The sequence below is a fragment of the Hyperoodon ampullatus genome, assembly GCF_949752795.1.
Source record: "Hyperoodon ampullatus genome assembly, chromosome: 1".
Classification (NCBI taxonomy): Eukaryota; Metazoa; Chordata; class Mammalia; order Artiodactyla; family Ziphiidae; genus Hyperoodon; species Hyperoodon ampullatus.
In genome coordinates, this window is record NC_136914.1 from 83,997,056 (window position 1) to 84,024,830 (window position 27,775).

Genomic DNA, 27,775 nt, shown 5'->3' on the forward strand with positions numbered 1-27,775 from the left:
AACATGTCTAATTTCAGTGTAAAGTGGTTCTGACATTTCACAAAGGAATTTCATACCAATTAAATTATGTATCCTGAGCTTTAGGGCAAAGCTCTCCATAAAAACCATACCTTTACCTCTGTCATGCAGTCTGATTTGCTAGGATATTCTAGCATTGAGGCATGAGCTCTGTTTTTATTTATTTATACCTTTTTAAAAAATTGAAGTATAGTTGACGTGTAATATTATATAAGCTACAGAAGTACACTAGAGTGATTCACAATTTTGAAAGGTTATATTCTATTTATAATTATTATAAAATGTTGGCTACATTCCCCATGCTGTACAATATATTCTTGTAGCTTATTTTATACATAATAGTTTGTACCTCTTAAACGAGCTGTGTTTTGACCCAAAACACACACCCAGTGCTCCCAATAAAATCAGTGATTCAACAGAATTTTTTGACATGCCATAACTTTACTAACCTTTTGCCAATTCCAGAATGTCTCGATATATTCAAGTATATTTTCTAAGAAAAAAGTATTATAGAAACAACTGTTGTCTTAAAGTCTATTTTGTTTGATAGTAGTATAGCCAGTCAAGCTCTCTTTTGGTTCTGTTTTGCAAGGCTATAGTTTTCCATACTTTCACTTTCAGTCCATTTGTGTCTTTGAATCTAAACATGTCTCTTGCAGCCAACTTATACCTGGATTTTTAAATCCATTCTACTAACCTCTGCTTTTTAATTGGTGTATTTAACCCATTTACATTTAATGTAATTACAAATTAGGATTTATAGCAACCATTTTTCTATTTGTTTTCTATATGTCATATGTCTTTGTTCTTTTATTCCTCCATTTCTGCCTTCTTTTGCTAAAGTAAACTTTCTTTTTTTTTTTTTTTTTTTTTGTGGTACGTGGGCCTCTCACTGTTGTGGCCTCTCCCGTTGCGGAGCACAGGCTCCAGACGCGCAGGCTCAGCAGCCATGGCTCACGGGCCCAGCCGTTCCACGGCATGTGGGATCCTCCCGGACCGGGTCATGAACCCGTGTCCCCTGCATCGGCAGACGAACTCTCAACCACTGCGCCACCAGGGAAGCCCTAAAGTAAACTTTTAAATGGATATTTTAAATAGATATTGTTAAGCAAATATTAAAATAGATATTTAAATATCTTTCTCCTATAAACTGCCAATCTTTCTCAGTCTCATCAAATCCTTCCCCACGTGCTTTTTTCTTAGTAAATAAATCACAGACTTGAACATATCAAGAAACAAATAGAAATAGTGAAGATAGTTGCCTGGGGTTATGCAACAAATTCATGGCAACATTAGGATTAAAAACCAGGTCTTCTGGACTTCCCTGGTGGCGCAGTGGTTAAGAATCTGCCTGCCAATGCAGGGGACATGGGTTCGAGCCCTGGTCCGGGAAGATCCCAATGCTGCGGAGCAACAAAGCCTGTGCACCACAACTACTGAGCCTGCGCTCTAGAGCCCAAAAGCCACAACTACTGAGCCCACGTGCCACAACTACTGAAGCCCACGTGACTAGAGCCCACCCTCCGCAACAAGAGAAGCCACTGCAATGAGAAGCCCATGCACCACAATGAAGAGTAGCTTCCTCTCGCCTCAACTAGAGAAAGCCTGCATGCGGTGACAAAGACCCAACATAGCCAAAAATAAATAAAATAAATCAATTAAGAAAAAAACACACAAAAAACCCCCAGGTCTTCTGACTCTAGTTTCAAAGTTCCCACTACCACTGTGCCATATAAGTGGATGGAATTAATCTGTGACATGAGATCCTTCTATTTTTTTTTTTTTTTGGTTAGTTCTGAATTTCTTATATTTTCTTCCTCTTGTTTCAGAGGAAGCATTGTTTCTCTAACTAATTCTTGAACTCAGAACTCTTAACACTGCGCTTCCCCAAGTGTGAGGCCAGCACCATTAAAGGTATGAGAAATGATTTGAAGTGGTTTGTCAAACCAGTGTTGAATAACAACACACAATAAGAAAGCTGCTTTATCCAATCCTCTTTTATTCCTTCTGTCAAGGAGAAAAGTGTCATTTTTGTACTGGTGTTTAATGCCTCTCTAACATTGCCCATCTCCCTTTTTAAGCAAGAACAATCAACCTCAAGCCTGGATCATTGGTACAACCACTCTAGCTAGAATTCAATAGTGTTATTTTGTTTTTATTGTTGTTATTTCATTTATGGCAAATGATAATGATTTTCCATTTACAAGTTTTCTATTTAAGTAAAACCATGGTTCTGAGTTAAAATAAAATACTGAGTAAGTAATATAAATGGCAGTATATGGATATGGAAAAATAACTCATGAACGTGGTGTTTGAATGACTAACTCTGGGAAACTACTCTGTTGATGCAATCTATTACAATTGCTGTCCGTTGTCACCCTTGTTTCTCTTGGGCCACAAAGAACAGTCAAGGGCTGGTATGATAAGTCTCCAGAATCCTCTTTTCCCCTTTCATTTAACTCAAACTCTTTCTTAGCTGCCTTGTCATTTTTGGCTTCTAAATCTCAGAATTATTCCTAATGGTGCTTTCTCTGAACTGCCATGCTCTGGACTTCTGTTCCTTTTCACTTGCCCACCCTTCAAGACTCTTTGCTCCATCCCAGTCTTCTGCTGCTTCCAAATTAAGGAAGATTTTTTTACCCCTCTGCAAGTGGTTATGTCTCTTTTGGTTAATCTTTGATGGTCTTGTGTTAAAGAACCCACAATCATATTTTGATTTTCCTAAAGGGATCTTTGCATTTCTTTTTCAAGTTGTTTGGGATGAGTTTCCACAAGGACTAGGCAAGAAAATTCTTGAGTAATGCTACCCTCTGCGATATGCAAAGTATTCCTTCACACCAACACTCACCCAGCATCAGAGGATGATGTTCCTTTACCTCAGGGTGAGTTTCCTGCCTTCTTGGGTATTCCCTCCTCCCTCCTCTGGAGTGGGCTATTTCAGTATCTGTCAGTCCCCAAATGTACCTTACCCATGAGACCCTGAGGATCCTCAGACAAAAAGGGTCCCTGATGCCTGCCCAAGCTTAGGTCCACAATGGAACACTAGATAGCTTTGCCAAATAAAAAATAATAAGGAAAATAATTATTGTAAAGAAAATCGATGGTACCATTTCTAAGTAACCATAATGATAAATTGTGTCATGATGTTTAAGAACACAAGTTAAAATTCTTTGTTTCACATGCTTTTTACATTTCTATAACAAGCTTCAGTGGAACTGAGCACAGTTTTTTATGCCCAGATCAAACTGAAGCAAGTGAGCAAATGTTTTTTGAATACCTACTTGGCTAACATAAAGGAGCTACTCTGAGTCAAATGCAAGGAATGTTAATTTACAAATATTTCCAATACTCTACCCCCTGGGGAAAGAAAATCACTTCTTTAAGTTCCTTTTGCAGAAAACTCCAGGTAACTAACTTTTAATTTTCTACACCATCTCTGATTTAATGTTCCGATCACATTACAGAGTGCGACTTAAACAAAGACTATATTTTTTTCCTATCTGCTTTCACAACAGTTGAATCCACGTACCTATCTCTATGGTTACTTCTGTATGGTGCTCACTGAAATTTGATATGCTTCCTTCTAGCCCTCCCCTACAATACTTTAAGTCCACAATGAGTCCATAAACCAGGAGTAAAAGGTAAGGAGGCAGGATTATGCACATGCTTAGAGTAAATAATAACCATGAATTCACCGACCCACAACTGTTGGCCTAAGCTTTACTTTGGGGATAGAGACGGTCATGAAATCTTGTTTTCAATACAGTGAGCTGTCACTTACATTGATCTATCATTAAAAACAAAACAAAACGAAAAAAACAAGAGCTCCTCAAATTATAGTTTGAAAGACAGTAGTATTTTAAAGTTTATAGCTAGCTTTTACCTCACATTTTCCACAGATTGTACTGTGTACTGCGTGGTGCATAATAAAATATATCATGACCCCTAAAACATCTTCATATTTATAACCTTCTGTGCAGGTATGTGTGTATGAAAGAGTGATATTTTGCTCTTTCTGAAAACAAAAAGCATCTGGGAATAAAAAGGTATAATATATAATAAAATTTAAAAGATATGATAAAACTATTTTAGAGTGTGTATTGTTCAAGTTGTGAGAGTAGAAGGATGGCAGAAGGGGGGGGGGTACAGAGCTGTACATAAATATATATAATAAAAATGGAAGGGTGTCCAAAAACAAGTATATCCATCAATTTCTTGAGGGTAAGGTCCCAGATCATTCTATACACTCATTTAGTTTACCTCCAGGGCTGAGCAAAGTGTGAGGTATACGGTAAGAATTTAATATATACCTGTTAAATGAATGAATGAATGAATGTGCATATGCATGCACAAAATGTTGTGGGAACATAGAGTAGGGAACGCTTGACATTGAGAATAATGGAAATGAGTGAACTGGTGGGTGATGGGGTCAGGGGGTAGAGGTTTGTAGCAGATTGCTACTAATAGTTCCCCAATATCCATTCTCCCCTTCATCTCTAGCAATAGTACCCTTCATTTCTAGCTGGACACATTTGCCAACCCTCTTTGCTGCTAGGGATGTCATGTGACTGGCCAACGGAAGGTAAGCAAAAGTTATGTGTGCACCTTTCAGGTCATGTCTTTAAAAGTAATAGGCACGTCCTTCCTTTCCTCTTTATTCCTCTAACCACCGGCTGGAAATGGACATCGTGGTAAGCCATCTTGGGCTAAGGTGACAAGGGCAAACCCTTCAGATGCATTCTAAAATAGGAGTCTGGGCCCTGACAACTTTGTGGAGGAGAGCCACTATGTCAACAAGACTTTATGTGAGAAATAAACTTCTATTTTACTGAAACCAGTGGTTATTTTGAGTCTCTGTTGCGGATGCTAAATTTACATCCTAATACAAGTGTCAGAAAGGCTTTTACAAAAGGTGATGCTTGCACTGAGTTTCAAAGATTGAATAGGAGTTCACCAGGTGGACAAAAAGGGAAGAGCATTCAAGACTGAGGGAACAGCATGTGTAAAGATATGGAAGTTTAAGGAGTGACTTTAGGATGCCAAGCAATGATGCTTTAAAGGCAGATTGGGACTTCCCTGGTGATCCAGTGGTTAAGACTCTGCACTCCCAATGCACGGGGCCCAGGTTCAATGCCTGGTCAGGAAACTAGATCCTGCCTGCTGCAACGAAGATCCTGCCCACGGCAACAAAGATCCCACGTGCCACAACTAATACCCAGCTCAGCCAAATAAATAAATACATAAATATTAAAAAAAAAAAAAGGCAAACAAAGGCCAGATAACAGAAGACCCTGTCTGCCTTGTTGAAAAGCTGGGTTTTGTCCTGGTAGACAAGAAGATACTGTATGGGAGGTGTGCTGGAGAGTGAAAAGATGAAAGTCTCACAACTCACATGCAAAATAAGGTGGGATAATTAATCTGTTTTGTAGGACAGGGAACAAAATCTAAAGGATTTTTCCAAGTCAGGGACAGAGGTGGAATTAGAAGCAGTAGTCTTTTAATTATACCAGAGTTTTTCCAACTGTGTGGTCTTTGGGCTGACTACATCAAAATCAGCTGGGTTACCTGCTAAAATTGCTAACTCCTGGGTTCCACTCCAGATCTACTCAGAATCTCTGGGGATAATTCCAGGAATCTGCACTTTTAACAAGGGTTTTAGGTGCGTGAAAGTTGAAAACCATTGACTATACCAGTCTACCTCAAACATCTCTATTTTACTATTCCAGTAAAAGTCTTTCAGATGCTAGTTCAGCAGACTAGCTTTCTCTGTAATCTCATACCTTCTAGGATCTAAAGATTAAAAAAGCTGCTTCATAAATAAAACTTATAGAGGGGGAAAGGAGGGACTAACTATTGAGCTACTATTGATATTTTCCAGAGAGTCTTCTCGACACACATCATTCCACTAAATCCTCACAAACATCCTCGAAGGTAGGCATTACTAACTCCACCTTACAGATGCAGAAACTGAGGCCGAGGGATGTTAAGGACTCGCCTAAGGTTACATAGATATCAGTTCATCAAATGCCAGTCTATCCCTTCCTGTTTAACCCACAGAGGAAGGACTAGTGAACACAGTTTAGAATTCCTGAGTGACCATAACTGATCTTAGTTATGTAAATTATGTTTCTTTTCCAGATTGGACCACTTTTACAAAGTAGATGAACAAAATCTGAGATTCCTAACCAGTAGCCAATATTTAATTCAAGTATATTTAGCATGCTTTTTGCTGAGTTTGGGGCTTGGACTTGCAAGATTTTCATGTGACTTTGTTTGATCTCAGTACAAAATGAAGAACTTCACTCAACTTGCAGGCTTTGGTTTTTGCCTTATGGAGAAAATGGAGACCAAGTACCTAGCAGGTTTCTTTTTTTCTTTTAAGTAGATATTAGCAACTCTTTTATTGATTTTAAAAATGATTTCGAGTTTTTTCACTTAAAACTTGAAACATAATTTGTGAAGTTCCACAATCCAACGCCCATTTCTATTTTACTGAAGACTTTCCTAAACCAAGCAAGAAATGTGAAGTACATATATGTTACATTTCATTGCATGACCTTTATATATTCACATTTGCATTAGTTCATTGAGTTTTACTGTAAGAAAAATTCGAGTGCATACAAAAAAGCTCTAGATATTCTGACTGGCAGTAAAATCAGTAGACTACCAGACCTATGGAAATCTGCTGGAGAAGTTTCAAAGTAGCAATACAAATGGTGTACATTAGAGGAAAAAATTCATCTTTTCCTTTCCAGTTTTAGAACATGCACTTTGGAGATAACAGGCTAAAAGGCTATCAATGAAGTGTTTAAAATGCACATAAACTCAATAGAAGATTTAAATCTCATTCATTTTGTTTTTATTCTAGAAATTAAGAGAGTATTTTCCACTACCTTTAAAAACGAGCACAGGGCTTCCCTGGTGGCGTAGTGGTTGAGAGTCCGCCTGCCGGTTCAGGGGACACGAGTTCGTGCCCCGGTTCGGGAGGATCCCACACACCGCGGAGCGGCTGGGCCCGTGAGCCATGGCCGCTGAGCCTGCGCGTCCGGAGCCTGTGCTCCGCAGCGGGAGAGGCCACAACAGTGAGAGGCCCGCGTACCGCAAAAAAAAAAAAAAAAAAAAAAAAAAAAAGAGCACAGCTCACTTTCTTTGATGCATTAGGATGCAGACTTCGCCCCAGGGCTCTCAAAAATTAAAGTAGCCATATTAAAACCCTTTGGGGTGGTTTATATATAATCCCAGTTCCATTCCATAATTTGAAGGGTGGGGTGAATTTGATTTTTTGTAGGCCCATTTCAGCAGCATCTTTCTTTGCAGGCAACTCCTGGAAAGGAAGGATGCGGTCTTAAATTGGCAAAGGTCTTTACACAACTTGCTCTGGAAGGGTCCGTCTAATGTGATATCTATTGTTCTAAAAAGCGTGGAAATAAAGTCGACTAGTCCCTTTTTTTCCTTTTCTTCCGTAGTTCTAGACTCATCTTTTTTTTTTTTTTTTGCGGTACGCGGGCCTCTCCCGTTGCGGAGCACAGGCTCCGGACGCGCAGGCTCAGCGGCCATGGCTCACGGGCCCAGCCGCTCCGCGGCATGTGGGACCTTCCCGGACCGGGGCACGAACCCGTGTGCCCTGCATCGGCAGGCGGACTCTCAACCACTGCGCAACCAGGGAAGCCCCACTCATCTGTTTTAACATTTCCTGCGCCCCCGCTAAATCCACTAAACTGAGTGTTGTCAGCGATACAAAATTCTCGCTTTCAAGGAGACCGCAGGGGACGTGTTGGGGAAAAGGGGCCACCTGTGAATCTGGGGAAGTCGAGAGAAGTCGCAGAGAGAAAGTAGGCTCTGGCCAAATCCCGCGGGAACTGCCCTGCCGCCGCCCCCCGCCCCCCCGGCGGCGTTCCCTCACCGACCTTGGTTGCCAAGGAGACCCGAGTCCTGGGCCGGCGGACTGCTACAGGCGGGGGAGGCCTACCTTTCCGCGGCCTGAGTCGACTGGTTCACCAGCCTCGCGCTTCACCGTGCTCCGCAGCCCCGTCCCTCAAGGGCGACAGCGTACGGGCGGGCGAAGCCCTGAGGCGAGTCCTCCCTCCGGGAACCGGAGCGAAGCGAGAGCCGGGGTCGCGACCCCCCTGCCCCGACCCTGGCGGGTGGGAGAGGCTCATTTGAACCAAACTGCCGGCGCGGGTCGCCGCCGCAACCCCGCAGTCCCGGGGCTCCTGAGGTCGCTGTTTCAGGCACCAGCCACAGGTGCCCGAAGTGCTGCGGCTGCGGCGTCTCTGTCCCCAAAGCCCCGGGGAACCTCCGCCCTCTGGGGTGAGGGAAGGACTCGCGGGAGCCAGTGAAAGGAGCGCCCGAGGGGCCGCAGACGCTCCCAAACGGGCCTCGGTAAAAGTCCCGTTGCTTCGGAGGCGATTGGGAGCCGTCTCCACCCGTCTCCCTTTGTGAGTGTGTGGAGGTTTCGTTGGGACTTGCCCGGCTCGAAGTATGAGATGCTCGGGTCGGCCAGTAAATGCCACCTCTTGGTCTTTAGGGCCACACGAGGTGGGCCACCAAGTGTGGTCCTGCAGAAATAGTGATTTACCGAGATAATCTTTTCTTTTCAGAGACGATGCTTAAGGTACAAGGAAAACCATTTCCTGGGACATCTGAATTGTAATTCAAGCTTGAGTTACGACAGTGAAGGGGCAAACATGCTTAACTCCGCCAGTGAAGTGGAGTTTTCGGAAGAAAAAACTACCGAGGAGATCTCCCAACTCTCTTCCCTGGCACTGTCAGGGGACACAGCATACAGCGAAAAAACCTCAACTGGTTTGCCCGAAAAAACTGGCTATCTGGACTCCGTTTACATTATGGCAGCGAACATTTTTCAGGGCATTCGATTCGAAAAGTCACCAGAGAAAGTCTTAATAAAGTATGGGAATGAGCCCCTGCCGTCCTCCACCGAGTCTGAGGATGAATCCTTTCAGCGTTTGTCCTGTGAGCTGGCTTTCAGTGCCCTGAAGTGTGAGTAGTACCCGTTTTGACAGCACTAACGGAAAATAATGAGAGCATTTGTGGAGGGCAGTCCCCCTTCCTGCCCCCTCATGCACACACCAGGTTTTGTTTTTAGGCTTATGAATATCTTTGGTCAGTTGCAAATGTCCAGGCATTAGGGGAGTTTCCCTGTACAACAAGCTCTTTCAGGCCAGAAACGTTTTTTTTCTCTGCAGATTTCCCTGTGCCTAGAACCGTGCCTTGTCCTTAGATGAGTCAAAATTAAATCAAGTTAAGATGATCCGATTCACTGCCATTCGCTTTAATTTTGGAAGCTTGTAAATTTATTTTTTCAAATTTTTATAAAAGTCCCCTAACTTGCCACCAGGATTTGAGGTGTCATATTGCAGATTACCTCAATGGTGGGTAATGATTAACTTCTGAGTATGGAGTTGACTCCAGTACAGAATCAAATATTTTTACTGTGAGAGCAGTCAAAGGGCCTGGAGACATGTTTCTGTAGTAGCTATAAACTATAATACAATATAAACTATAAAGCTTATATTGGTTTGTGTACTGAGTATTCCAAAAGAAGTTCCAGAAATGTTTGGAGTATTAGCAGCCTGGCTGAAATGATGAGCTTCTTAAAGAGACACCCAGAAAGGGCATCACTCATTTGCATGTATTTCCTTAGTGTTAGTACTTACTGGGCCTTGTACATCCTTGCACAGAGGCAGTTAACAACTGTTCAGTGAATTAAAATATCCCAGTAATTACTCAGATACGAATGTATATTTTTGGTTGTCTGCAGACATGAGGTAGCTCAACTCTGAGGCCAGGAATTTGCCATCACAGAGAAAAATTATAAGATGTTAAGAGGCAACTACTCTTTGGGTTTCATTTCTTTATTTTCTGCTTGTGATCTTTTTTTTTTCTTTTAAAATCTGTCTTAGCCATTTTTCCCTCCTCCAGTTTAATCTTTCAGATTCTATTTCATCCCTTCCCTCCTCTTCCTTTTTAAATGCAGATTTAAAGACCAACCAGAGTGTTGTACTTTAAATCATGAGTCAGGTGAACATTTGAACATTTTCTCCTTGCAACAATGAAATGCAGACTAGGCATTTATGTTGATTAGTTGATATTTTAATGGTAATGCCAAAATTCTATTATAGGCCATTTTTTTCCCCCGATAAGAACATTGAATCTTACCTTTAGAAATCAATTATAAAAGCCTGAAATTATTCTTTGTAAAATTAATGCATTGACTAGATGGTCATGCTGTAGTGATGTGTATGGTAGATTATCTTTTTCTTTCTCTTGATCTATATTTCTGTTTTATGAAAGGGTTTTGTGACTGACATTTTTTAATAACCCAGAAATTCCCATTTAGATAAATTATTATCATAGACCTTTATAAACCTACTTTTCCTTGAAATGTTCATTTTTATAAGTTCAAATTCTAAGATGAGATGGCTTTGGTTGTTTACTTGGTACAACTATTATTTTCTTCTTAATGATAATATCTTGCTTTAAATTATCATCTGAATAATTTCTGAATGTACAAGTGGAATAAAACTAGAATTCCTAAGTTCAGTGGGCTTCCAAGATAATTAAGAACCTGATATTTTGCTTTAAAATATTGGAGACTCTTTTTAAAAAAAATTTTTTTAAAATTAGTTTCTGCTTTATAACAAAGTGAATCAGTCATACATTTACATCTGTTCCCACATCCCTTCCCTCTTGCGTCTCCCTCCCTCCCACCATCCCTATCCCACCTCTCCAGGCGGTCACAAAGCACCTACCTGATCTCCCTGTGCTCTGCGGCTGCTTCCCACTAGCTATCTACCTTACGTTTGGTAGTGTATATATGTCCATGCCGCTCTTTCGCTTTGTCACAGCTTACCCTTCCCCCTCCCCATATCCTCAAGTCCATTCTCAAGTAGGTCTGTGTCTTTATTCCTGTTTTACCCCTAGGTTCTTCATGACATTTTTTTTTCTTAAATTCCATATATATGTGTTAGCATACGGTATTTGTCTTTCTCTTCCTGACTTACTTAGCTCTGTATGACAGACTCTAGGTCTATCCACCTCATTACAAATAGCTCAGTTTCGTTTCTTTTTATGGCTGAGTAATTAAAATATTGGAGACTCTTATGCATTTCACTTTTGTCTTTTGTATTATCAGTGTTCTATCAATACTTTCACATGTAATATTTTGTAAACTCACATCTGGCTTATACAGTATAGGTTCAGGGAATCATGGTTCAGGAACGAAAACTGAGGATTTCTTTTCTAAGGTTTTATAGGAGCAGTAAAGCTGAAAAGGTTAATGTACAAACTAAAGAGAGCTTGGGTAATGGTCTCTTTTGTTTGTGAATTTGTGAACAGGTAATTGGATCATATTACCATATCTTTTTAAGGAAGTATAAAGAAAAAAATCTAATTATACAAATGTTAAGTGTATTTTTTTGGTTGTGTTTTATGTTTTCCAGTTTTATTATTTGCCCTTTTGTTGATGTCCTTTGTGTATAAGGTCTTTCAAAGCAGAGAGTGTATTTTTCTGATTAATCTTTTAAAGGTTTAAGGGGCTCAGCATCATGTTTGTTGAAATGACCACCACTAGTCTCACTCTGCTAAATAACTGCAAGGTCAATTTTCTGCTAAAGAAGGTAATAAAGAGTAACCTATTCCTATTAAGTTTGACTTATGTCAAAGAAGTAGAGTACTAGCAGCTAATTTATTTTTTAAAAGTATCTCTGGATGTTTCAAGGACTATTAAATATTAAAACAGAAGAAAAACTGGCAAAACGATTTCTTAAAAAATAAATTAATGAACAACCCATTAAGAAAAAAAATTGAGGAAAGAGATGTTCCTGAAATTGTTGATCTTATTCCTGGCTTAATTCTTTCTCCAACCTCTCTAGTTGTAAATAGTATTTGATGACCTCTCAGTCCAAGGAACTGGCTGTGGCATTAACTCGGTCATTTCAAAATCATGTAACCTGTCAGTGAAAAACCTAGCAGATACTTAATATATGGTCTGGTTATGGCTTTGGGAATAAGTATGTGTAGTCAGGGATCCCCAAGACCACCCTCAAGTTCAGTGATTCACTAGAAGGACTCACAGAACTCAGTAAAGCTGTTATACTCATGGTTACAGTTTACTACAATGAAAGGATAAAGATTAAGATCAGCACCAGAAAAATATACACAGGACAAAGTCCAGAAGAGACCAGGTACAGCTTTCTATTGTCCTTTCTCAAAGGAGTCTTACGGACAGTGCTTAATTCTTCCAGCAACAATGTATGACAACATCTATGAAGGTTGTCAAGTTTCCCTCCTCCCACAGATACAAAAACCCCATGCACCTATATTTATAATTACAAGAGGGCCTTGGCATTCTTTTTTTTTAACTGAAGTATAGTTGAATTACAATATTCTGTTAGTTTCAGGTTATAGCTAAGTGATTCAGTTATTTTTTTTTCAGATTATATACCATTACAGCTTATTACAAGATATTGAATATAGTTTCCTGTGCTATACAGTAAATCTTTGTTGCTTATCTATTTTATGTATAGTAGTTTGTACCTGTTAATCCCATGCTCCTAATTTGTCCCTCCTTTTCCCTTTAGTAATCATAAGTTTGTTTTCTATGTCTGTGAGTCTGTTTCTGTTTTATATATAGGTTCATTTGTATTGTTTTTAGATTTCACGTATAAGTGATATCAGATAGTATTTGTCTTTCTCTGTCTGACTTACTTCACTAATTATAATGTTCTATAGGTCCATCCATGTTGCTGCAAATGGCAAAATTTCATTCTTTTTTTTATGGCTGAGTAACATCCCATTGTATATATATACACCACATCTTAAGCCAATCATCTGTTGATGGGCACTTGGGTTGTTTCCATGTCTTGGCTATTATAAATAGTGCTGCTATGAACATTGGAGTGCGTGTATCTTTTTGAATTAGAGTTTTCATCTTTTCTGGATATATACCCAGGAGTGGGATTGCTGGATGATATGGATCTATTTTTTGTTTTATTAAGGAACCTGCATATGGTTTTCCATAGTGGCTACAACAATATACATTCTCACCAATAGTGTACAAGGTTCCCTTTTCTCCACACCCTCTCCAGCATTTATTATGTGTAGACTTTTTGATGATAGTCATTCTGACTGGTGTGAGGTGATACCTCGTTGTGGTTTTGATTTGCATTTCTGTAATAATCAGTGATGTTGAGCATCTTTTCATGTGCCTGTTGGCCATCCGTATGTCTTCTTTGGAGAAATGTCTATTTAGGTCTTCTGCCCACTTTGTGATTGGATTGTTTGTTTTTTTTGGTACTGAGTTGTATGAGCTGTTTGTATATTTTGAATATGAAGGCCTTGTTGGTAGCATTGTTTACAGATAATTTTCTCCCATTCCATAGGTTGTCTTTTTGTTTTGCGGATGGTTTCCTTTGCTGTTTCAAAGCTTTTAAATTTGATTAGGTCCCATTTATTTATTTTTGCCTTTCTTTTCTATTGCCTTGGGAGACTGACCTAAGAAAATAGTGCTACGATTTATGTCCAAGAATGTTTTGCCTATGTTCTCTTCTAGGAGTTTTATGGTGTCATGTCTTATATTTAGTAATATAAGCCATTTCAAACTTATTTTTATGAATGGTGTGAGGGAATGTTGTAATTTCATTGATACAGGTGGCTGTTCAGTTTTCCCAACACCACTTGCTGAAGAGGCTGTCTTTTCTCCATTGTATATTCTTGCCTCCTTTGTCATAGATTAGTTGACCATAGGTATGTGGACTTATTTCTGGGCTCTCTATACTGTTGCATTGATCTATATGTCTGTTTTTGTGCCAGTACCACAGTGTTTTGATTACTGTAGCTTTGTAGTATAGTCTAAAGTCTGGAAGGGTTATACCTCCAGCTTTGTTCTTTTGCCTTAGGATTGCTTTGGCAGTTCTGGGCCTTTTGTGGTTCCATATCCATTTTAGGATTATTTGTTCTAGTTCTTGAAAAATATCATGGGTGTTTTGATAGTGATTGCATTAAATCTGTAGAGTGCTTCACTTTAGCAATATTAATTCTTCCAATCCAAGAGCATGGACTACCTTTCCATTTTTTTGAATCATCTTCAATTTCCTTTATCAGTGTTTTATAATTTTCAGTGTATAGGTCTTTCACCTCCTTGGTTAAGTTCATTCCTAGGGTTTTGTTTCTTTTCTTCGATGCAATAAATGATATAACTTTTAAAATTTTCTCTTTCATTGTTAGTGTAAAGAAATGCAACAGATTTCTGTATATTAATTTTGTATCCTGCTACCTTGCTGAATTCATATATTAGTTCTAATAGTTTTTGTGTGAAGACTTTAGGATTCTCTATATAGAGTATCATGTCATCTCCAAATAGTGCTAAGTTTTACCTGTTCCCTTCCAATTTGGATACCTTTTATTCCTTTTTCTTATCTGATTGTTGGGGCTAGGACTTCCAGTACTATGTTGAGTAGAAGTGGTGAGGGTGGGCATCCTTGTCTTGTTCCAGAATTTAATGGGAAGGCATTCAGCTTTTCACTGTTGAGTATTATGTTGGCTGTGGGTTTGTCATAAATGGCTTTTATTATGTTGAGATATGTTCCCTCTATACCCACTTTGGTGAGAGTTTTTATTAGGAATAATGTCAAATTTTATGAGATGCTTTCCTGCATCTTTTGAGATGATCTTGTGGTTTTGTCTTTCCTTTTGTTAATGTGGTGTATCACACTGATTGATTTGCATATGTTGAACCATCCTTACGACCCTGGAATTAATCCCGCTTGGTCATGATGTATGATCCTTTTTATGTATTGTGGGATTCAGTTTGCTAATATTTTTTTGAAGATTTCTGCATCTATATTCATTAAAGATATTAGCCTAGGGCTTCCCTGGTGGCGCAGTGGTTGAGAGTCCGCCTGCCGATGCAGGGGACACGGGATCATGCCCTGGTCTGGGAAGATCCCACATGCTGCGGAGCGGCTGGGCCCGTGAGCCATGGCTGCTGAGCCTGTGCATCCGGAGCCTGTGCTCCACAACACGAGAGGCCACAACAGTGAGAGGCCCGCGTACCGCAAAAAAAAAAAAAAAAAGATATTAGCCTATAATTTCCTTTTTTTGGTAGTGTCTTTGTCTGGTTTTGGTATCAGAGTGATGGTGGCTTCATAGAATGAATTTCACAGTGTTCCGTTCTCTTCAATTTTTTGGAATATTTTGAGAAGGATGGGTATAATTTCTTCATTTTATGTTTGGTAGAATTCCCCAGTGAAGCCGTCTGCTCCTGGACTTTTGTTTGCAGGGAGTTTTTTTTTTTTTTAACATCTTTATTGGAGTATAATTGCTTAACAATGGTGTGTTAGTTTCTGCTTTATAACAAAATGAATCAGTTATACATATACATACGTTCCCATATCCCCTCCCTCTTGCGTCTCCCTCCCACCCTCCCTATCCCACTCCTCCACGCGGTCACAAAGCACTGAGCTGATCTCCCTGTGCTATGCGGCTGCTTCCCACTAGCTATCTACCTTACGTTTGGTAGTGTATATATGTCCATGCCTCTCTTTCTCTATGTCACAGCTTACCCTTCCCCCTCCCCATATCCTCAAGTCCATTCTCTAGTAGGTCTGTGTCTTTATTCCTGTCTTACCCCTAGGTTCTTCATGACATTTTTATTCTTCTTAAATTCCATATATATGTGTTAGCATACGGTATTTGTCTTTCTCTTTCTGACTTACTTCACTCTGTATGACAGACTCTAGGTCTATTCACCTCATTACAAATAGCTCAATTTTGTTTCTTTTTATGGCTGAGTAATATTCCATTGTATATATGTGCCACATCTTCTTTATCCATTCATCCGATGATGGACACTTAGGTTGTTTCCATCTCTGGGCTATTGTAAATAGGGCTGCTATGAACATTTTGGTACATGACTCTTTTTGAATTATGGTTTTCTCAGAGTATATGCCCAGTAGTGGGATTGCTGGGTCATATGGTAGTTCTATTTGTAGTTTTTTAAGGAACCTCCATACTGTTCTCCATAGTGGCTGTACCAATTCACATTCCCACCAGCAGTGCAAGAGTGTTCCCTTTTTTCCACACCCTCTCCAGCATTTATTGTTTCTAGATTTTTTGATGATGGCCATTCTGACTGGTGTGAGATGATGTCTCATTGTAGTTTTGATTTGCATTTCTCTAATGATTAAAGATGTTGAGCATTCTTTCATGTGTTTGTTGGCAGTCTGTATATCTTCTGTGGAGAAGTGTCTATTTAGGTCTTCTGCCCATTTTTGGATTGGGTTGTTTGTTTTTTTGTTATTGAGCTGCATGAGCTGCTTATAAATTTTGGAGATTAATCCTTTGTCAGTTGCTTCATTTGCAAATATTTTCTCCCATTCTGAGGGTTGTCTTTTGGTCTTGTTTATGGTTTCCTTTGCTGTGCAAAAGTTTTGAAGTTTCATTAGGTCCCATGTGTTTATTTTTGTCTTTATTTCCATTTCTCTAGGAGGTGAGTCAAAAAGAATCTTGCTGTGATTTATGTCATAGAGTGTTCTGCCTATGTTTTCCTCTAAGAGTTTGATAGTTTCTGGCCTTATATTTAGGTCTTTAATCCATTTTGAGCTTATTTTTGTGTATGGTGTTAGGGAGTGTCCTAATTTCATACTTTTACATGTCCCTGTCCAGTTTTCCCAGCACCACTTATTGAAGAGGCTGTCCTTTCTCCACTGTACATTCCTGACTCCTTTATCAAAGATAAGGTGACCATATGTGCGTGGGTTTATCTCTGGGTTTTCTATCCTGTTCCATTGATCTATCTTTCTGTTTTTGTGCCAGTACCATACTGTCTTGATTACTGTAGCTTTGTAGTATAGTCTGAAGTCAGGGAGCCTGATTCCTCCAGCTCCATTTTTCGTTCTCAAGATTGCTTTGGCTATTCGGGATCTTTTGTGTTTCCATACAATTTGTGAAATTTTTTGTTCTAGTTCTGTGAAAAATGCCAGTGGTAGTTTGATAGGGATTGCATTGAATCTGTAGATTGCTTTGGGTAGTAGTCATTTTCACAATGTTGATTCTTCCAATCCAAGAACATGGTACATCTCTCCATCTATTTGTATCATCTTTAATTTCTCTCATCAGTGTCTTATAATTTTCTGCATACAGGTCTTTTGTCTCCTTAGGTAGGTTTATTCCTAGATATTTTATTCTTTTTGTTGCAGTGGTAAATGGGAGTGTTTTCTTGATTTCACTTTCAGATTTTTCATCATTAGTATATAGGAATGCCAGAGATTTCTGTGCATTAATTTTGTATCCTGCTACTTTACCAAATTCATTGATTAACTCTAGTAGTTTTCTGGTAGCATCTTTAGGATTCTCTATGTATAGTATCATGTCATCTGCAAACAGTGACAGCTTTACTTCTTCTTTTCCGATTTGGATTCCTTTTATTTCCTATTCGTCTCTGATTGCTGAGGCTAAAACTTCCAAAACTATGTTGAATAAGAGTGGTGAGAGTGGGCAACCTTGTCTTGTTCCTGATCTTAGTGGAAGTGGTTTCAGTTTTTCATCTTTATTGAAATCATTACAGATTCTATTTCACGTTTGGTGATTGTTCTGTTCAAATTATCTGTTTCTTCTGGACTCAGTTCTTGCAAGTCTTATGTTTTTAGAAACTGTCCATTTCTTCTAGGTTGTCCAATTTGTTGGCATATAACTGTTCATAGTATTATGATTTTTTTGTATTTCTGTATCAGCTGTTACTTCTCCTCTTTCATTTCTTATTTTGTTTATTTGGGTTTTCTCTCTTTTCTTCATGTTGAACCTGGCTAGAGGTTTGTTGAATTTATCTCTCTCCAAAAAACAGCTCTTAGTTTTATTGAGCTTTTCTGTTGTTTTCTATTTTACTTTATTTTATTTATTTATTTATTTATTTAATTAATTTATTTTTGGCTGTGTTGGGTCTTTGTTGTTGCATGTGGGCTTTCTTTAGTTGCAGCGAGCAGGGGCTACTCTTTGTTGTGTTGCACAGGCTTCTCATCGCGGTGGCTTCTCTTGTTGCAGAGCAAGGGCTCTAGGAGCACGGGCTTCAGTAGTTGCACGTGTGGGCTCAGTACTTGCGGCATGCGGGCCCTAGAGCACATGGGTTTCAGTAGTTGCAGTGTGTGGACTCAGTAGTTGTGGCATGCAGGCTCTAGGGCACACACGTTTCAGTAGTTGTGGTGCACGGGCTTAGTTGCTCTGCGGCATGGGGGATCTTCCTGGACCAGGGATCAAACCCATGTCCCCTGCACTGGCAGGCAGATTCTTAACCACTGTGCCACCAGGGAAGTCCCTCTGTTGTTTTCTTTTTAAAATTTATTTATTATTATTATTTTTTGCAGTATGCAGGCATCTCACTGTTGTGGCCTCTCGCGTTGCGGAGCACAGGCTCCGGAAGCCCAGGCTCAGCGGCCATGGCTGACGGGCCCAGCCGCTCCGCGGCATGTGGGATCTTCCCGGACCGGGGCATGAACCCGTGTCCCCTGCATCGGCAGGCGGACTCTCAACCACGGAGCCACCAGGGAAGCTACTGTATATTTTAAATTTGTGGTTACCATGGAGTTCAAGTATGTTAACTCACAGCTGTGTCTACTGGCTTTAAACTGATAGTCATTCAACTTCAAACACATTCTAAACGATCCATATTTTTATACTCCCCTCACCTACATTTTGTGATTTTGCTGTCCTATTTTACATCTTCATGCATATCTTTTTAGTGTTAGTTGTAGTTATAATTGCTTTTACAATTTTTTGATTGTTTTTTAATCTGTGTACTGACTTAAGTGATCTTCCATCTTTTTATATATTTGCCTTTCCTATTGTGATTTTCCCTTTCCTATAGTTTCTTGCTTCTTTTCTATTTAGAGAATATCCTTCAATATTTCTTTTAAGGTAGGTTTAATACTGCTGAGTTCTTTTAGTTTTTGCTTGTCTAAGAAATTTTCTCTTCTTCTGTTCTAAATGATAATCTTGGTGGGTAGAGTATCCTAGGTTGCAGGTTTTCCTTTTCAGGACTTTGAATATGTAATGCCACTCCTTTCTGGACTGTGAAGTTTTCTGCAGAGAAATCTGCTGATACCCATATGGGGGTTCCCTTGTAACTGACTCTTTGTTTTTCTCTTGCTGCCTTTAGAATCCTTTCTTTATTTTTAAATTTGTCATTTTAGGGAATTCCCTGGTGGTCCAGTGGTTAGGACTTGGCACTTTCACTGCTGTGGCCTGGGTTTGATCCCTGGTTGGGGAACTGAGATCCTGCAGGCTGTGTGGTGTGGCCAAATAAAATAAATTTGTCATTTTAATTATGATATGTCTTGGTGTGGGTCTCTTTGGGTTCATCTTTTTGGGACCTTCTGTGCTTCCTGTACCTGATATCTGTTTCCTTGTTTAGGTTTGGGAAGTTTTCAGCCATAATTTCTTCAATTACACTTTCAATTCTCTTTCTCTTTCTCTTCTGGAACACCTATTATGCATCCATTGGCACGTTTTGTATTATCTCATAAATCTTGTATGTTGCTATCATTTTTTTTTTTCATTGTCTTTCTGTCTGCTCTTCTGATTTAGTGATTTCCATTATGCTATCTTCCAGGTCACTTATTCATTCTTCTGTGGCATTTAGTCTGCTCTTCATTGCTTCTAGATTTTTTTTTTTTTTTTTTTTTTTTTTTTGTGGTACGCGGGCCTCTCACCGCCGCGGCCTCTCCCGTCGCGGAGCACAGGCTCCGGATGCGCAGGCCCAGTGGCCACGGCCCACAGGCCCAGCCGCTCCATGGCATGTGGGATCCTCCCAGACTGGGGCACGAACCTGTGTCCCCTGCATCGGCAGGCGGACTCCCAACCACTGTGCCACCAGAGAAGCCCTCTAGATTGGTTTTTTTTTTTTTTTTTTTTTCGGTACGCGGGCCTCCCACCGTTGCGGCCTCTCCTGTTGCGGAGCACAGGCTCCGGACGCGCAGGCTCAGTGGCCATGGCTCATGGGCCCAGCCGCTCCGCGGCATGTGGGATCTTCCCGGACCGGGGCACGAACCCTTGTTCCCTGCATCGGCAGGCGGACTCTCAACCACTGCGCCACCAGGGAAGCCCTAGATTAGTTTTTAATTTCAGCAATTGAATTGTCTATTTTTGATCGGTTCATCTTTATAGCTTCTAGTTCCTCATTACAGTGATGTGCATTTCTATCGATACTCTTTCTTAATTCAGTTAGAATTTTTATTATCTCCTTTTTGAACTCAGGGTCTAGTAAACTAGTGAGCTCTGTGTTGTTGTTTTTTTTTAGAAGATGTTGGGGGGTAGGAGTTTATTAATTAATTAATTTATTTTTGCTGTGTTGGGTCTTCGTTTCTGTGCGAGGGCTTTCTCTAGTTGTGGCAAGCAGGGTCCACTCTTCATCGCAGTGCGCGGGCCTCTCACTATCGCGGCCTCTCTTGTTGCAGAGCACAGGCTCCAGACGCGCAGGCTCAGTAGTTGTGGCTCATGGGCCTAGTTGCTCCGCAGCATGTGGGATCCTCCCAGACCAGGGCTCGAACCCGTGTCCCCTGCATTAGCAGGCAGATTCTCAACCACTGTGCCACCAGGGAAGCCCGTGAGCTCTGTTTTATTATCTGTTCTTTCAGGGGATTTCTCTTGTTCTTTTAATTGGGAGTAGTTCCTCTGCCTTTTTGTTTTACTTAACTTTCTCTGTCTCTATGAATTTAGGAGGAACAGTTATCTACGGTGGTCTTGAAGGGTGTTTTTATGTGGGAGTGTTCATATGTAGATTGTGTGTGTCCAGTGTTTTTGGCGCAGTGGCTGGTTTTGGTATGGACTTCATTCGTGTCTTTCCTCAGGGTGTGCTGGCCATTATCCCCTTGATGGGAGTGTGGCTGGTATTCTGGTGTCCAGAGCCTGTACTGGATGTGAGGCAGGGCTTTCTCTCTGCTCCGTGGCTGTCACTTCCCTGTCAGGGGCAGGGTCTGCTCCCCAGTTGTTGGGGTAGAAGGCTTGAGGGTTGGGTTCAGTCGGACTCCGCTGCCCTTGAGTATGTGCTGTGCCCCAAAGGAGGTGATATATATATATATTTTTAATTTTTTATTAGTTTCAGGAGGTGATTTCTGAAGCAAGTGACGCCCACGTGGTCACAGAGCACTTATGTGCTGCCTGTGTAGGCATCCATAGTTCCACTCAGAAGCAGCCCAGGGTTGTGTTCCTTTCTCTGTTGTGTTTGTCTCAGATCTAGTTAAAGGCTATGGTGTGGAGTAGGCTGGGGCTGAGGGTCGGGGTGTTGTGGCTGCAGGAATTGAGGTGGCTGCACTGCTGCCTGAGGTCTGGGCTGCCTCTGTGGCAGACTCCCAGGACCTGTCTGCCCCATATCTAGTGCTAAGCTGCGGTGTGGTGTGGGCACACTGGGGTATTCTTGCTAGGAGACTAACCACTGCTACTCCTGAGCTTGCTGACAGTGATTGTCACCATTCCACCCACACCACGCTCTAGGACCTCCCAGCTGTCTCTGCGGTAGCTAGATTGAGTTCTCTCCTAGGGCCTATATGCCCAAGATTCAACACTTAGCCACTGCAGGCTCCTGTGGCGCTACCTCACATGCATGCTGACAGTGGCCTCTGCGGCTCCACCCAGATCACAACCCAGGTGCCCCGGTCTGTCTCTATGCAGCTCTACTGAGTCTCTGCCCAGATTTCATGCCAGGCTGTGGTGTGGAGTGAATGGGGTCAGGGTGTTTGCCCCTTTGGATTGAAGTGGGGCAAGGTGGCAGTTGCCAGTGCAAGGCTCTCTTTGCCCTGGTTCTCAGCAAGCCAGCATGTGGTCACTCCTCACGTGTAGAGCCTAGGCTTCTCCAGCCCTCTGTCTGTCCCAGTGGATTTCTCAGCAGACAAGGGGGCCTGTCTCCTCTGTGCAGGACCCCAGGACTGGGATGCCCAGATTGTGGTTTGACCTGCTTACTCCTCAGGGCTAGGGTCCACCTGTGTGGACCTTCTCTTCCTTACAGAGGTCCCTTCCGGGGGCTCAGTTCCCAACATGATGCTTTTTTTTTTTTTTTTTTCTGTCTCTGCCTGGTTACGTGGAGCTGTTTCTTGCTGCCTTGGTTCTTCTGCCAGTTTCCAGTTAGTTTTCCCTGAAAATTGTTCCACATGTAGAAGTAATTTTGAACTGTTTATGGGGAGAGGTGAGCTCCACATCTTCCTACTCCACCTTCTTGATAAATAAATAAATACTTTATTCCTGAATTAGAACTTCCCATCTAATCCAGACACAGCTGAAGAATTGCAGATCCCTCCACCCAACTCATGCAAGGCGCTTGGCAAAGAGCAGTCTGGAATGCATGCCCACCTCCTGCAGAAACACTGGCAGACAAAGACTGGAAGGGGGAGGGAGTGATATATTCTTCCAAATTCACTAATTAAATAAACTCAATTTTCTTTTCACATGGAGTGAAGGGAGAGAGTCCAAGGGTGTTTCTCTAGGGAAGGCCTTCTGCATTGGAAACATGAGGAATGAGGATTAAGAGTTCCCTTCAACAGACTAAAGAGAAGAGGCTTTAATTAGTGGGGCACTAGGGATAATTGGAGCTATTGTGCTGAATTAGGATAGGTAAGGTTTGCTATCTTCAAATAAGTCCTGATAACCCACATCAATCATTAGCAGTGTGTTTTTTTTTTTTTTTTTTTTTTTTGCAGTACATGGCTTCTCACTGTTGTGGCCTCTCTGGTTGCGGAGCACAGGCTCCGGACGTGCAGGCTCAGTGGCCATGGCTCACGGGCCCAGCCGCTCTGTGGCATGTGGGATCTTCCCGGACTGGGGCCTGAACCCGCGTCCCCTGCATCGGCAGGCGGACTCTCAACCACTGCGCCACCAGGGAAGCCCAGCAGTGTGTTTTATTTAGCCAGTATGGTTTGTTGTAAGAGTGCGTAGAGGATAGGCAGCATAATGTGATGAGGAGCGTGCACTCGGGTGCCAGACTGCCTGGGTTTGAGTCCCTGATCTGATTCTTGCTGTGTGACTATGAAAATATTACTTAACCAGTCAGTGCCTCATTTCCTACTCTATAAAATGGGATAATGATGGTACCTAATTCATAAGGTTGTTGTGAGGGTTAAATGAATTAATATATGGAAAGCATTTAGAACAGTGTCTAGCACATAGAAAGCACTCTCTAGAGTATACAGAATTAATGTTGATATTGCTATCTGAGAATGTTCTGTAAACTATAGATATATAAAGGCAATGCATTCTGCACAATATTAGAGACAGCCCAGAGATTGTCAGTTTTGACAAGAGCCCTAGGAAAAAAATGCAGTGTTGGCAAAATCATGTTCTGTCTTCTTTTCCTTCATTCTACTGCTCCTATTTTTAGGAGACCAGCAACTCCATTGCTCAAAGTTCTGTAGCCTATGCAGGTCTGCTATCTTAGAAGTCCTTCATTCTTATGACAAGTATATTTTCTGTGACAAAAATTGGGACTCATGCTGAGAAACTCTGAAGTAGGTAGGAATTGGTTTGCAGGTACTAAGGGTGTGAAACTGTAAACTTCATTTTCCTTGTAAGTGAAATGAGGATATTGCCTTGTACAATACAGCCACAATTGGTGGCTAAAATATGGGTAATGATACATGAAAGATTTCCTATGAAAACTGGAGTCTGTGCTCCCAAGTTTGTCAATTCTTTTTAGTTTTCCCATCCCCCAGATAAAAACTGAAATTCAGTGTGTATTGTGTATATAGGAGGTGTTCCATAAATGTTGAATGAATTGAAGCTGTCTTAGCTTCCTGTTAACTGATTAAAGCATTTGTTATATGATATATATATAGTTAAGTAGTTATAACAAAAGAACACTCATGTGCCCTGTGGAGGTTTTAAAATGTGTTCATGTGTTTTCATTTAGTACCTCTGCAATTATCCCTCTGCCTGGAATGCTCTCTTCTTCTGGATCTTTACATGGCTAACTCCTTGTCATTTGGGGCTTAGATTAAATGTCATCTTATCAATGTCGTCACTAGTGAGTTCTACCAAATATTTAAGTAAGAAATAACACCAGTTTAACACAAACTCTTCCAGAGTTTAAATCCTGATACCAACATTGGCAAAGATATTATGAAAAGAAAATTATAGACCAATATCCTTCATGAACATAAACATAGAACAAAAATCTATGTTTATTAAAACATTTGTTATATGAGATATATATATATATAGTTAAGTAGTTATAACAAAAGGAGCACCCATGTGCCCTGTATAATAAAATATTAGCAAATTGAATCCAACAATATCCAACATAAAGAGGATAGGACATTATAAATTAGATCCTCTTTAATGTTTTTCAAGGGATATAAATTAAAGGTTGGAATTCCTTTATTACTACTTCAGCTATTCAGATAATGTTCCTTTGACTGTGATTCCATGTGGAGCCTGAGTCACAGGGGTCCAGGATTCATAAAGATGACAAATATTTCATCATGTCATTGTAATTTGAGTCTTTATCAAGAATTAGTTATGTTTTAGATATGAAAGTAAAAGTATTTTATAGCATTGTCCAAAGTGTATTTTGATTCCAAAATTTTCATTTTCAGCTTTGGAATTTTCAGTAACAGACATTTTCCTTGTCTTGTAGTTCAAGATATTTTGGAAACTATATTAATAGACAGCTATATCTTTCCAAGCACCACAATAGTAAGTGTGTAACTTTTATATAATTACCTGTCTCGTGGTTGTTATTTAGAAAGTACCAAAAAGCCTTCACATTTAAATAACTAGTTTGTTTAATGCTGAGACTTCTTCAAAACACATCCTTAACTCTCATACTTCTAAGGCTTCTAATATAGATCCTACTCCTTTCATTTTGATGAATCTGCCAAAAATTGTCCTTTTTGAAAAGTTTATTTTTTATTGGATTTGTTTTCTAGTTTGCAGTCCTTTTCTTTTTTTCTTTTATGTATGTATGTATTTATTTATTTTTGGCTGCGTTGGGTCTTTGTTGCTGTGCGCGGGCACTCTAGTTGCAGCAAGCGGGGGCTACTCTTTGTTGCGGTGCGTGGGCTTCTCATTGCGGTAGCTTCTCTTGTTGTGGAGCACGGGCTCTAGGAGTGCGTGCTTTAGTAGTTGTGCATGGGCTTAGTTGCTCCGCGGCATGTGGGATCTTCCCGGACCAAGGCTCAACCTGTGTCCCCTGCATTGGCAGGCAGATTCTTAACCACTGTGCTACCAGGGAAGTCCCTTTGCAGTCCTCTTCTATCTCCCAATTCAACCAGACTATGTAAAAATAGTCATATTTTTATGACTGCTCTCTTATGAAAAACAATGGAATGGAAAATATTGCTATTAGATATTGTTTGTATGCTTTTCTTTATGTGTGTTTTCCCTTGGTAGCCAGATCATTTGAACAGTCTTATCATTGTGATGCTGTATGATTTCCAAGATAGAAAATTTCAAGCTCGTCTCCTTTCTGATAATGAAGAGTCTATAGCGGAAGTTCTAGAAGTAGAGAACCTTCTTAACAGGTAATTGTAAAGGTGAAAACAATGTTTTATATGAAATCATTATTGGTATTTTCACTGGTGAAATTGTATACAAGATAATGTGTAGATAAGTGTTAAAATTTTATAGAGAAAAAATATAAAAGTTCATAAGTTTCTTGAGTTCCTTTACAAACAAATCTTGAACAGGGTATATATTCTGCTTAAATTCAAGTTGTTTTTCAAAGCTTGCATTGTAAGATCCAACTTGTAAGTATTTGGAAAATGATGAAAAATTCCTGACAATTTTTAGCACGTACTTAAGTTACACTTCATTTGAAACAGCTATTATTTGTTTACCTGACTTTGTTTATAGCTCTTTAAAAAAAATCTAACATGTATCAAACAAGAAAATTCCAACAGTAGATAAGAACCTATCACTTTTCCAAGATGAAAAAAAAAATCTACAACTTCATGTTAGTAGTTAAGAACAAAACTAACATGTTTTAAATTTGTTTTCCTTTTATCCTAAATATCAGCAGAAACCTAGTATGGGGATAATAATAGCATCTACCTAAAAAGGTGGTTGGGAGAAGTAATTAAACTAATGTATATAAAATGCTGAGCTTAGAGTCAGACACTTAGTAGATAGTCAATCAGTGTTAAATGCTACTGTTGTTAGGGCTTTTGCTATTACATCGTTGAACCTTAATAGAAAGCACAATATAGCAACAACAGCAATGTTGTAGGAAGATTTTTACCAGGTGAATAATCTGAAAGAGTTGTCATATCTCATTTTATATTATTATGGGAAACTCAAGCAGTTTCACTTACAGTATTGAAGGTTGAGACCAGAGGACTCACGTAATGGAGTTATAGTAATAACTTACCTTTATTGAACACTTAATATGTATCAATCATTGTTATAAGAAGCTCTTTACATAACAACTCTTTGAGGTAGATATTGTTACCAACCTGTATTTTTACACATGGGAAAACTGAGGCACAGACATGTTAAAGGACCCTGCCTAATGCCATAGAGCTAGAAAGGGGAGTAGCCAGAATACACATTCAGGAATGCTGACTCTAGAGCCCAGGATTTAACCATTTATATGCTACCACTCCTTCCACTTAAGATAGTGAGTGGTGGCTAAAGTACTCTAGAAGATGAAAGATATGACATAGTCATATCTCATGTCAGTTGTAGCCATGAGAAATTTGGAGATGGAGAAAAGCAAAAGCAATCAGATGTATGTACCCTCTGTGTTAGATAAGTAAGGATCTTGCCCCTGATTACTGCATAGGTTTCTGGGCAACTACTTCACCCCCCATACCAGTACCGGGCAACCTGCCTCTGAGGACGGGCACCCACGATGGGTGCAGATACATCAGAGAAAAGTTGGTGGGGCAGTATGCTCTGGGACAGGCTTTGAGTTTCAGCTTTCCTGAGCTGCTGTCAGTTTCTCTTTGACTTAGTCAGGACTCAGGAGATGCTCATGGAAGTCTCAACTTAGTCTCAGTGAGCATGAGAGCCGAGGTTAGGAAAGCCACAGGGCTCCAACCAAGTAAGAAAGACCAGACTGTGGTTTCATGAGCAGCAGATTTTTAGCTGAGAATGTTAGCAAGCCAGGCCGGAAATAGGACAAGCAAAGGTCATGGCTCAGGAGGCCAGAGGAACCAGAAGATATTACTGTCTAAGGTTCCTGATTCTCCAGATTTTTCCCTTTCCCCATAATACATACCATGCTACCTCCTGCCTTGACACACATCTGGTTCCATTCTTGTCAGTGCGAGAAACTGTCAGTGCAGTTTTTCCCCCTACCCAAACCAATAGAGCTTCATATAATGCAGACCTTATTCCCATATTAATAAGTTATTTCATACCCAATTCATGCTATACTCAATTCATAATGTGCTATAGGAGAAATGCGTGTGTTTAGTGATTGAATTGCAGAGAACAGTAGTGCAGTATACTTATATAAAGATAACACTGAAAAAAATCCATGTGTAATGATAAAAAACATACTGAGAAAATACATGTATGAAGATAACACTAAAGGGTTTTAATCAAGAGTCTCAGCTTTCAAGTAATAGAAGCCATCTTCAGTTAGCCTGAGCAAAATGGAAAATGTTCTTATAAAGATATTGGAATGTCTCATGCAACTCAGAGACTCAGGAAGAGGATGAAAGCAGGAGCTGGAAAGATGTCAGGACCTTCTTTATCTCTGCTTCTTTGTCTCTTTATCTTTTAAACTCTGCTTCTCTCTTAATATCTGCTTCAT

At 40.3% G+C, this 27,775-nt stretch overlaps 1 protein-coding gene across 1 annotated transcript in view; it reads left to right on the forward strand.

Annotated features, from left to right (window-relative positions):
• Window positions 1-8,702: 8,702 nt before the first annotated feature.
• NSUN7 (NOP2/Sun RNA methyltransferase family member 7) overlaps window positions 8,703-27,775 on the forward strand; it is a gene marked incomplete at its 3' end in the record, with an annotated part of 63,548 nt that continues 44,475 nt past the window's right edge. The window contains exons 1-3 of the mRNA XM_079714247.1: window positions 8,703-9,018; window positions 24,653-24,711; window positions 25,408-25,538. Of these exons, the coding sequence (XP_079570373.1) occupies window positions 8,706-9,018; window positions 24,653-24,711; window positions 25,408-25,538 (503 nt within the window). The 5' untranslated portion in view covers window positions 8,703-8,705. The remainder of the gene's footprint in view (window positions 9,019-24,652; window positions 24,712-25,407; window positions 25,539-27,775) is intronic.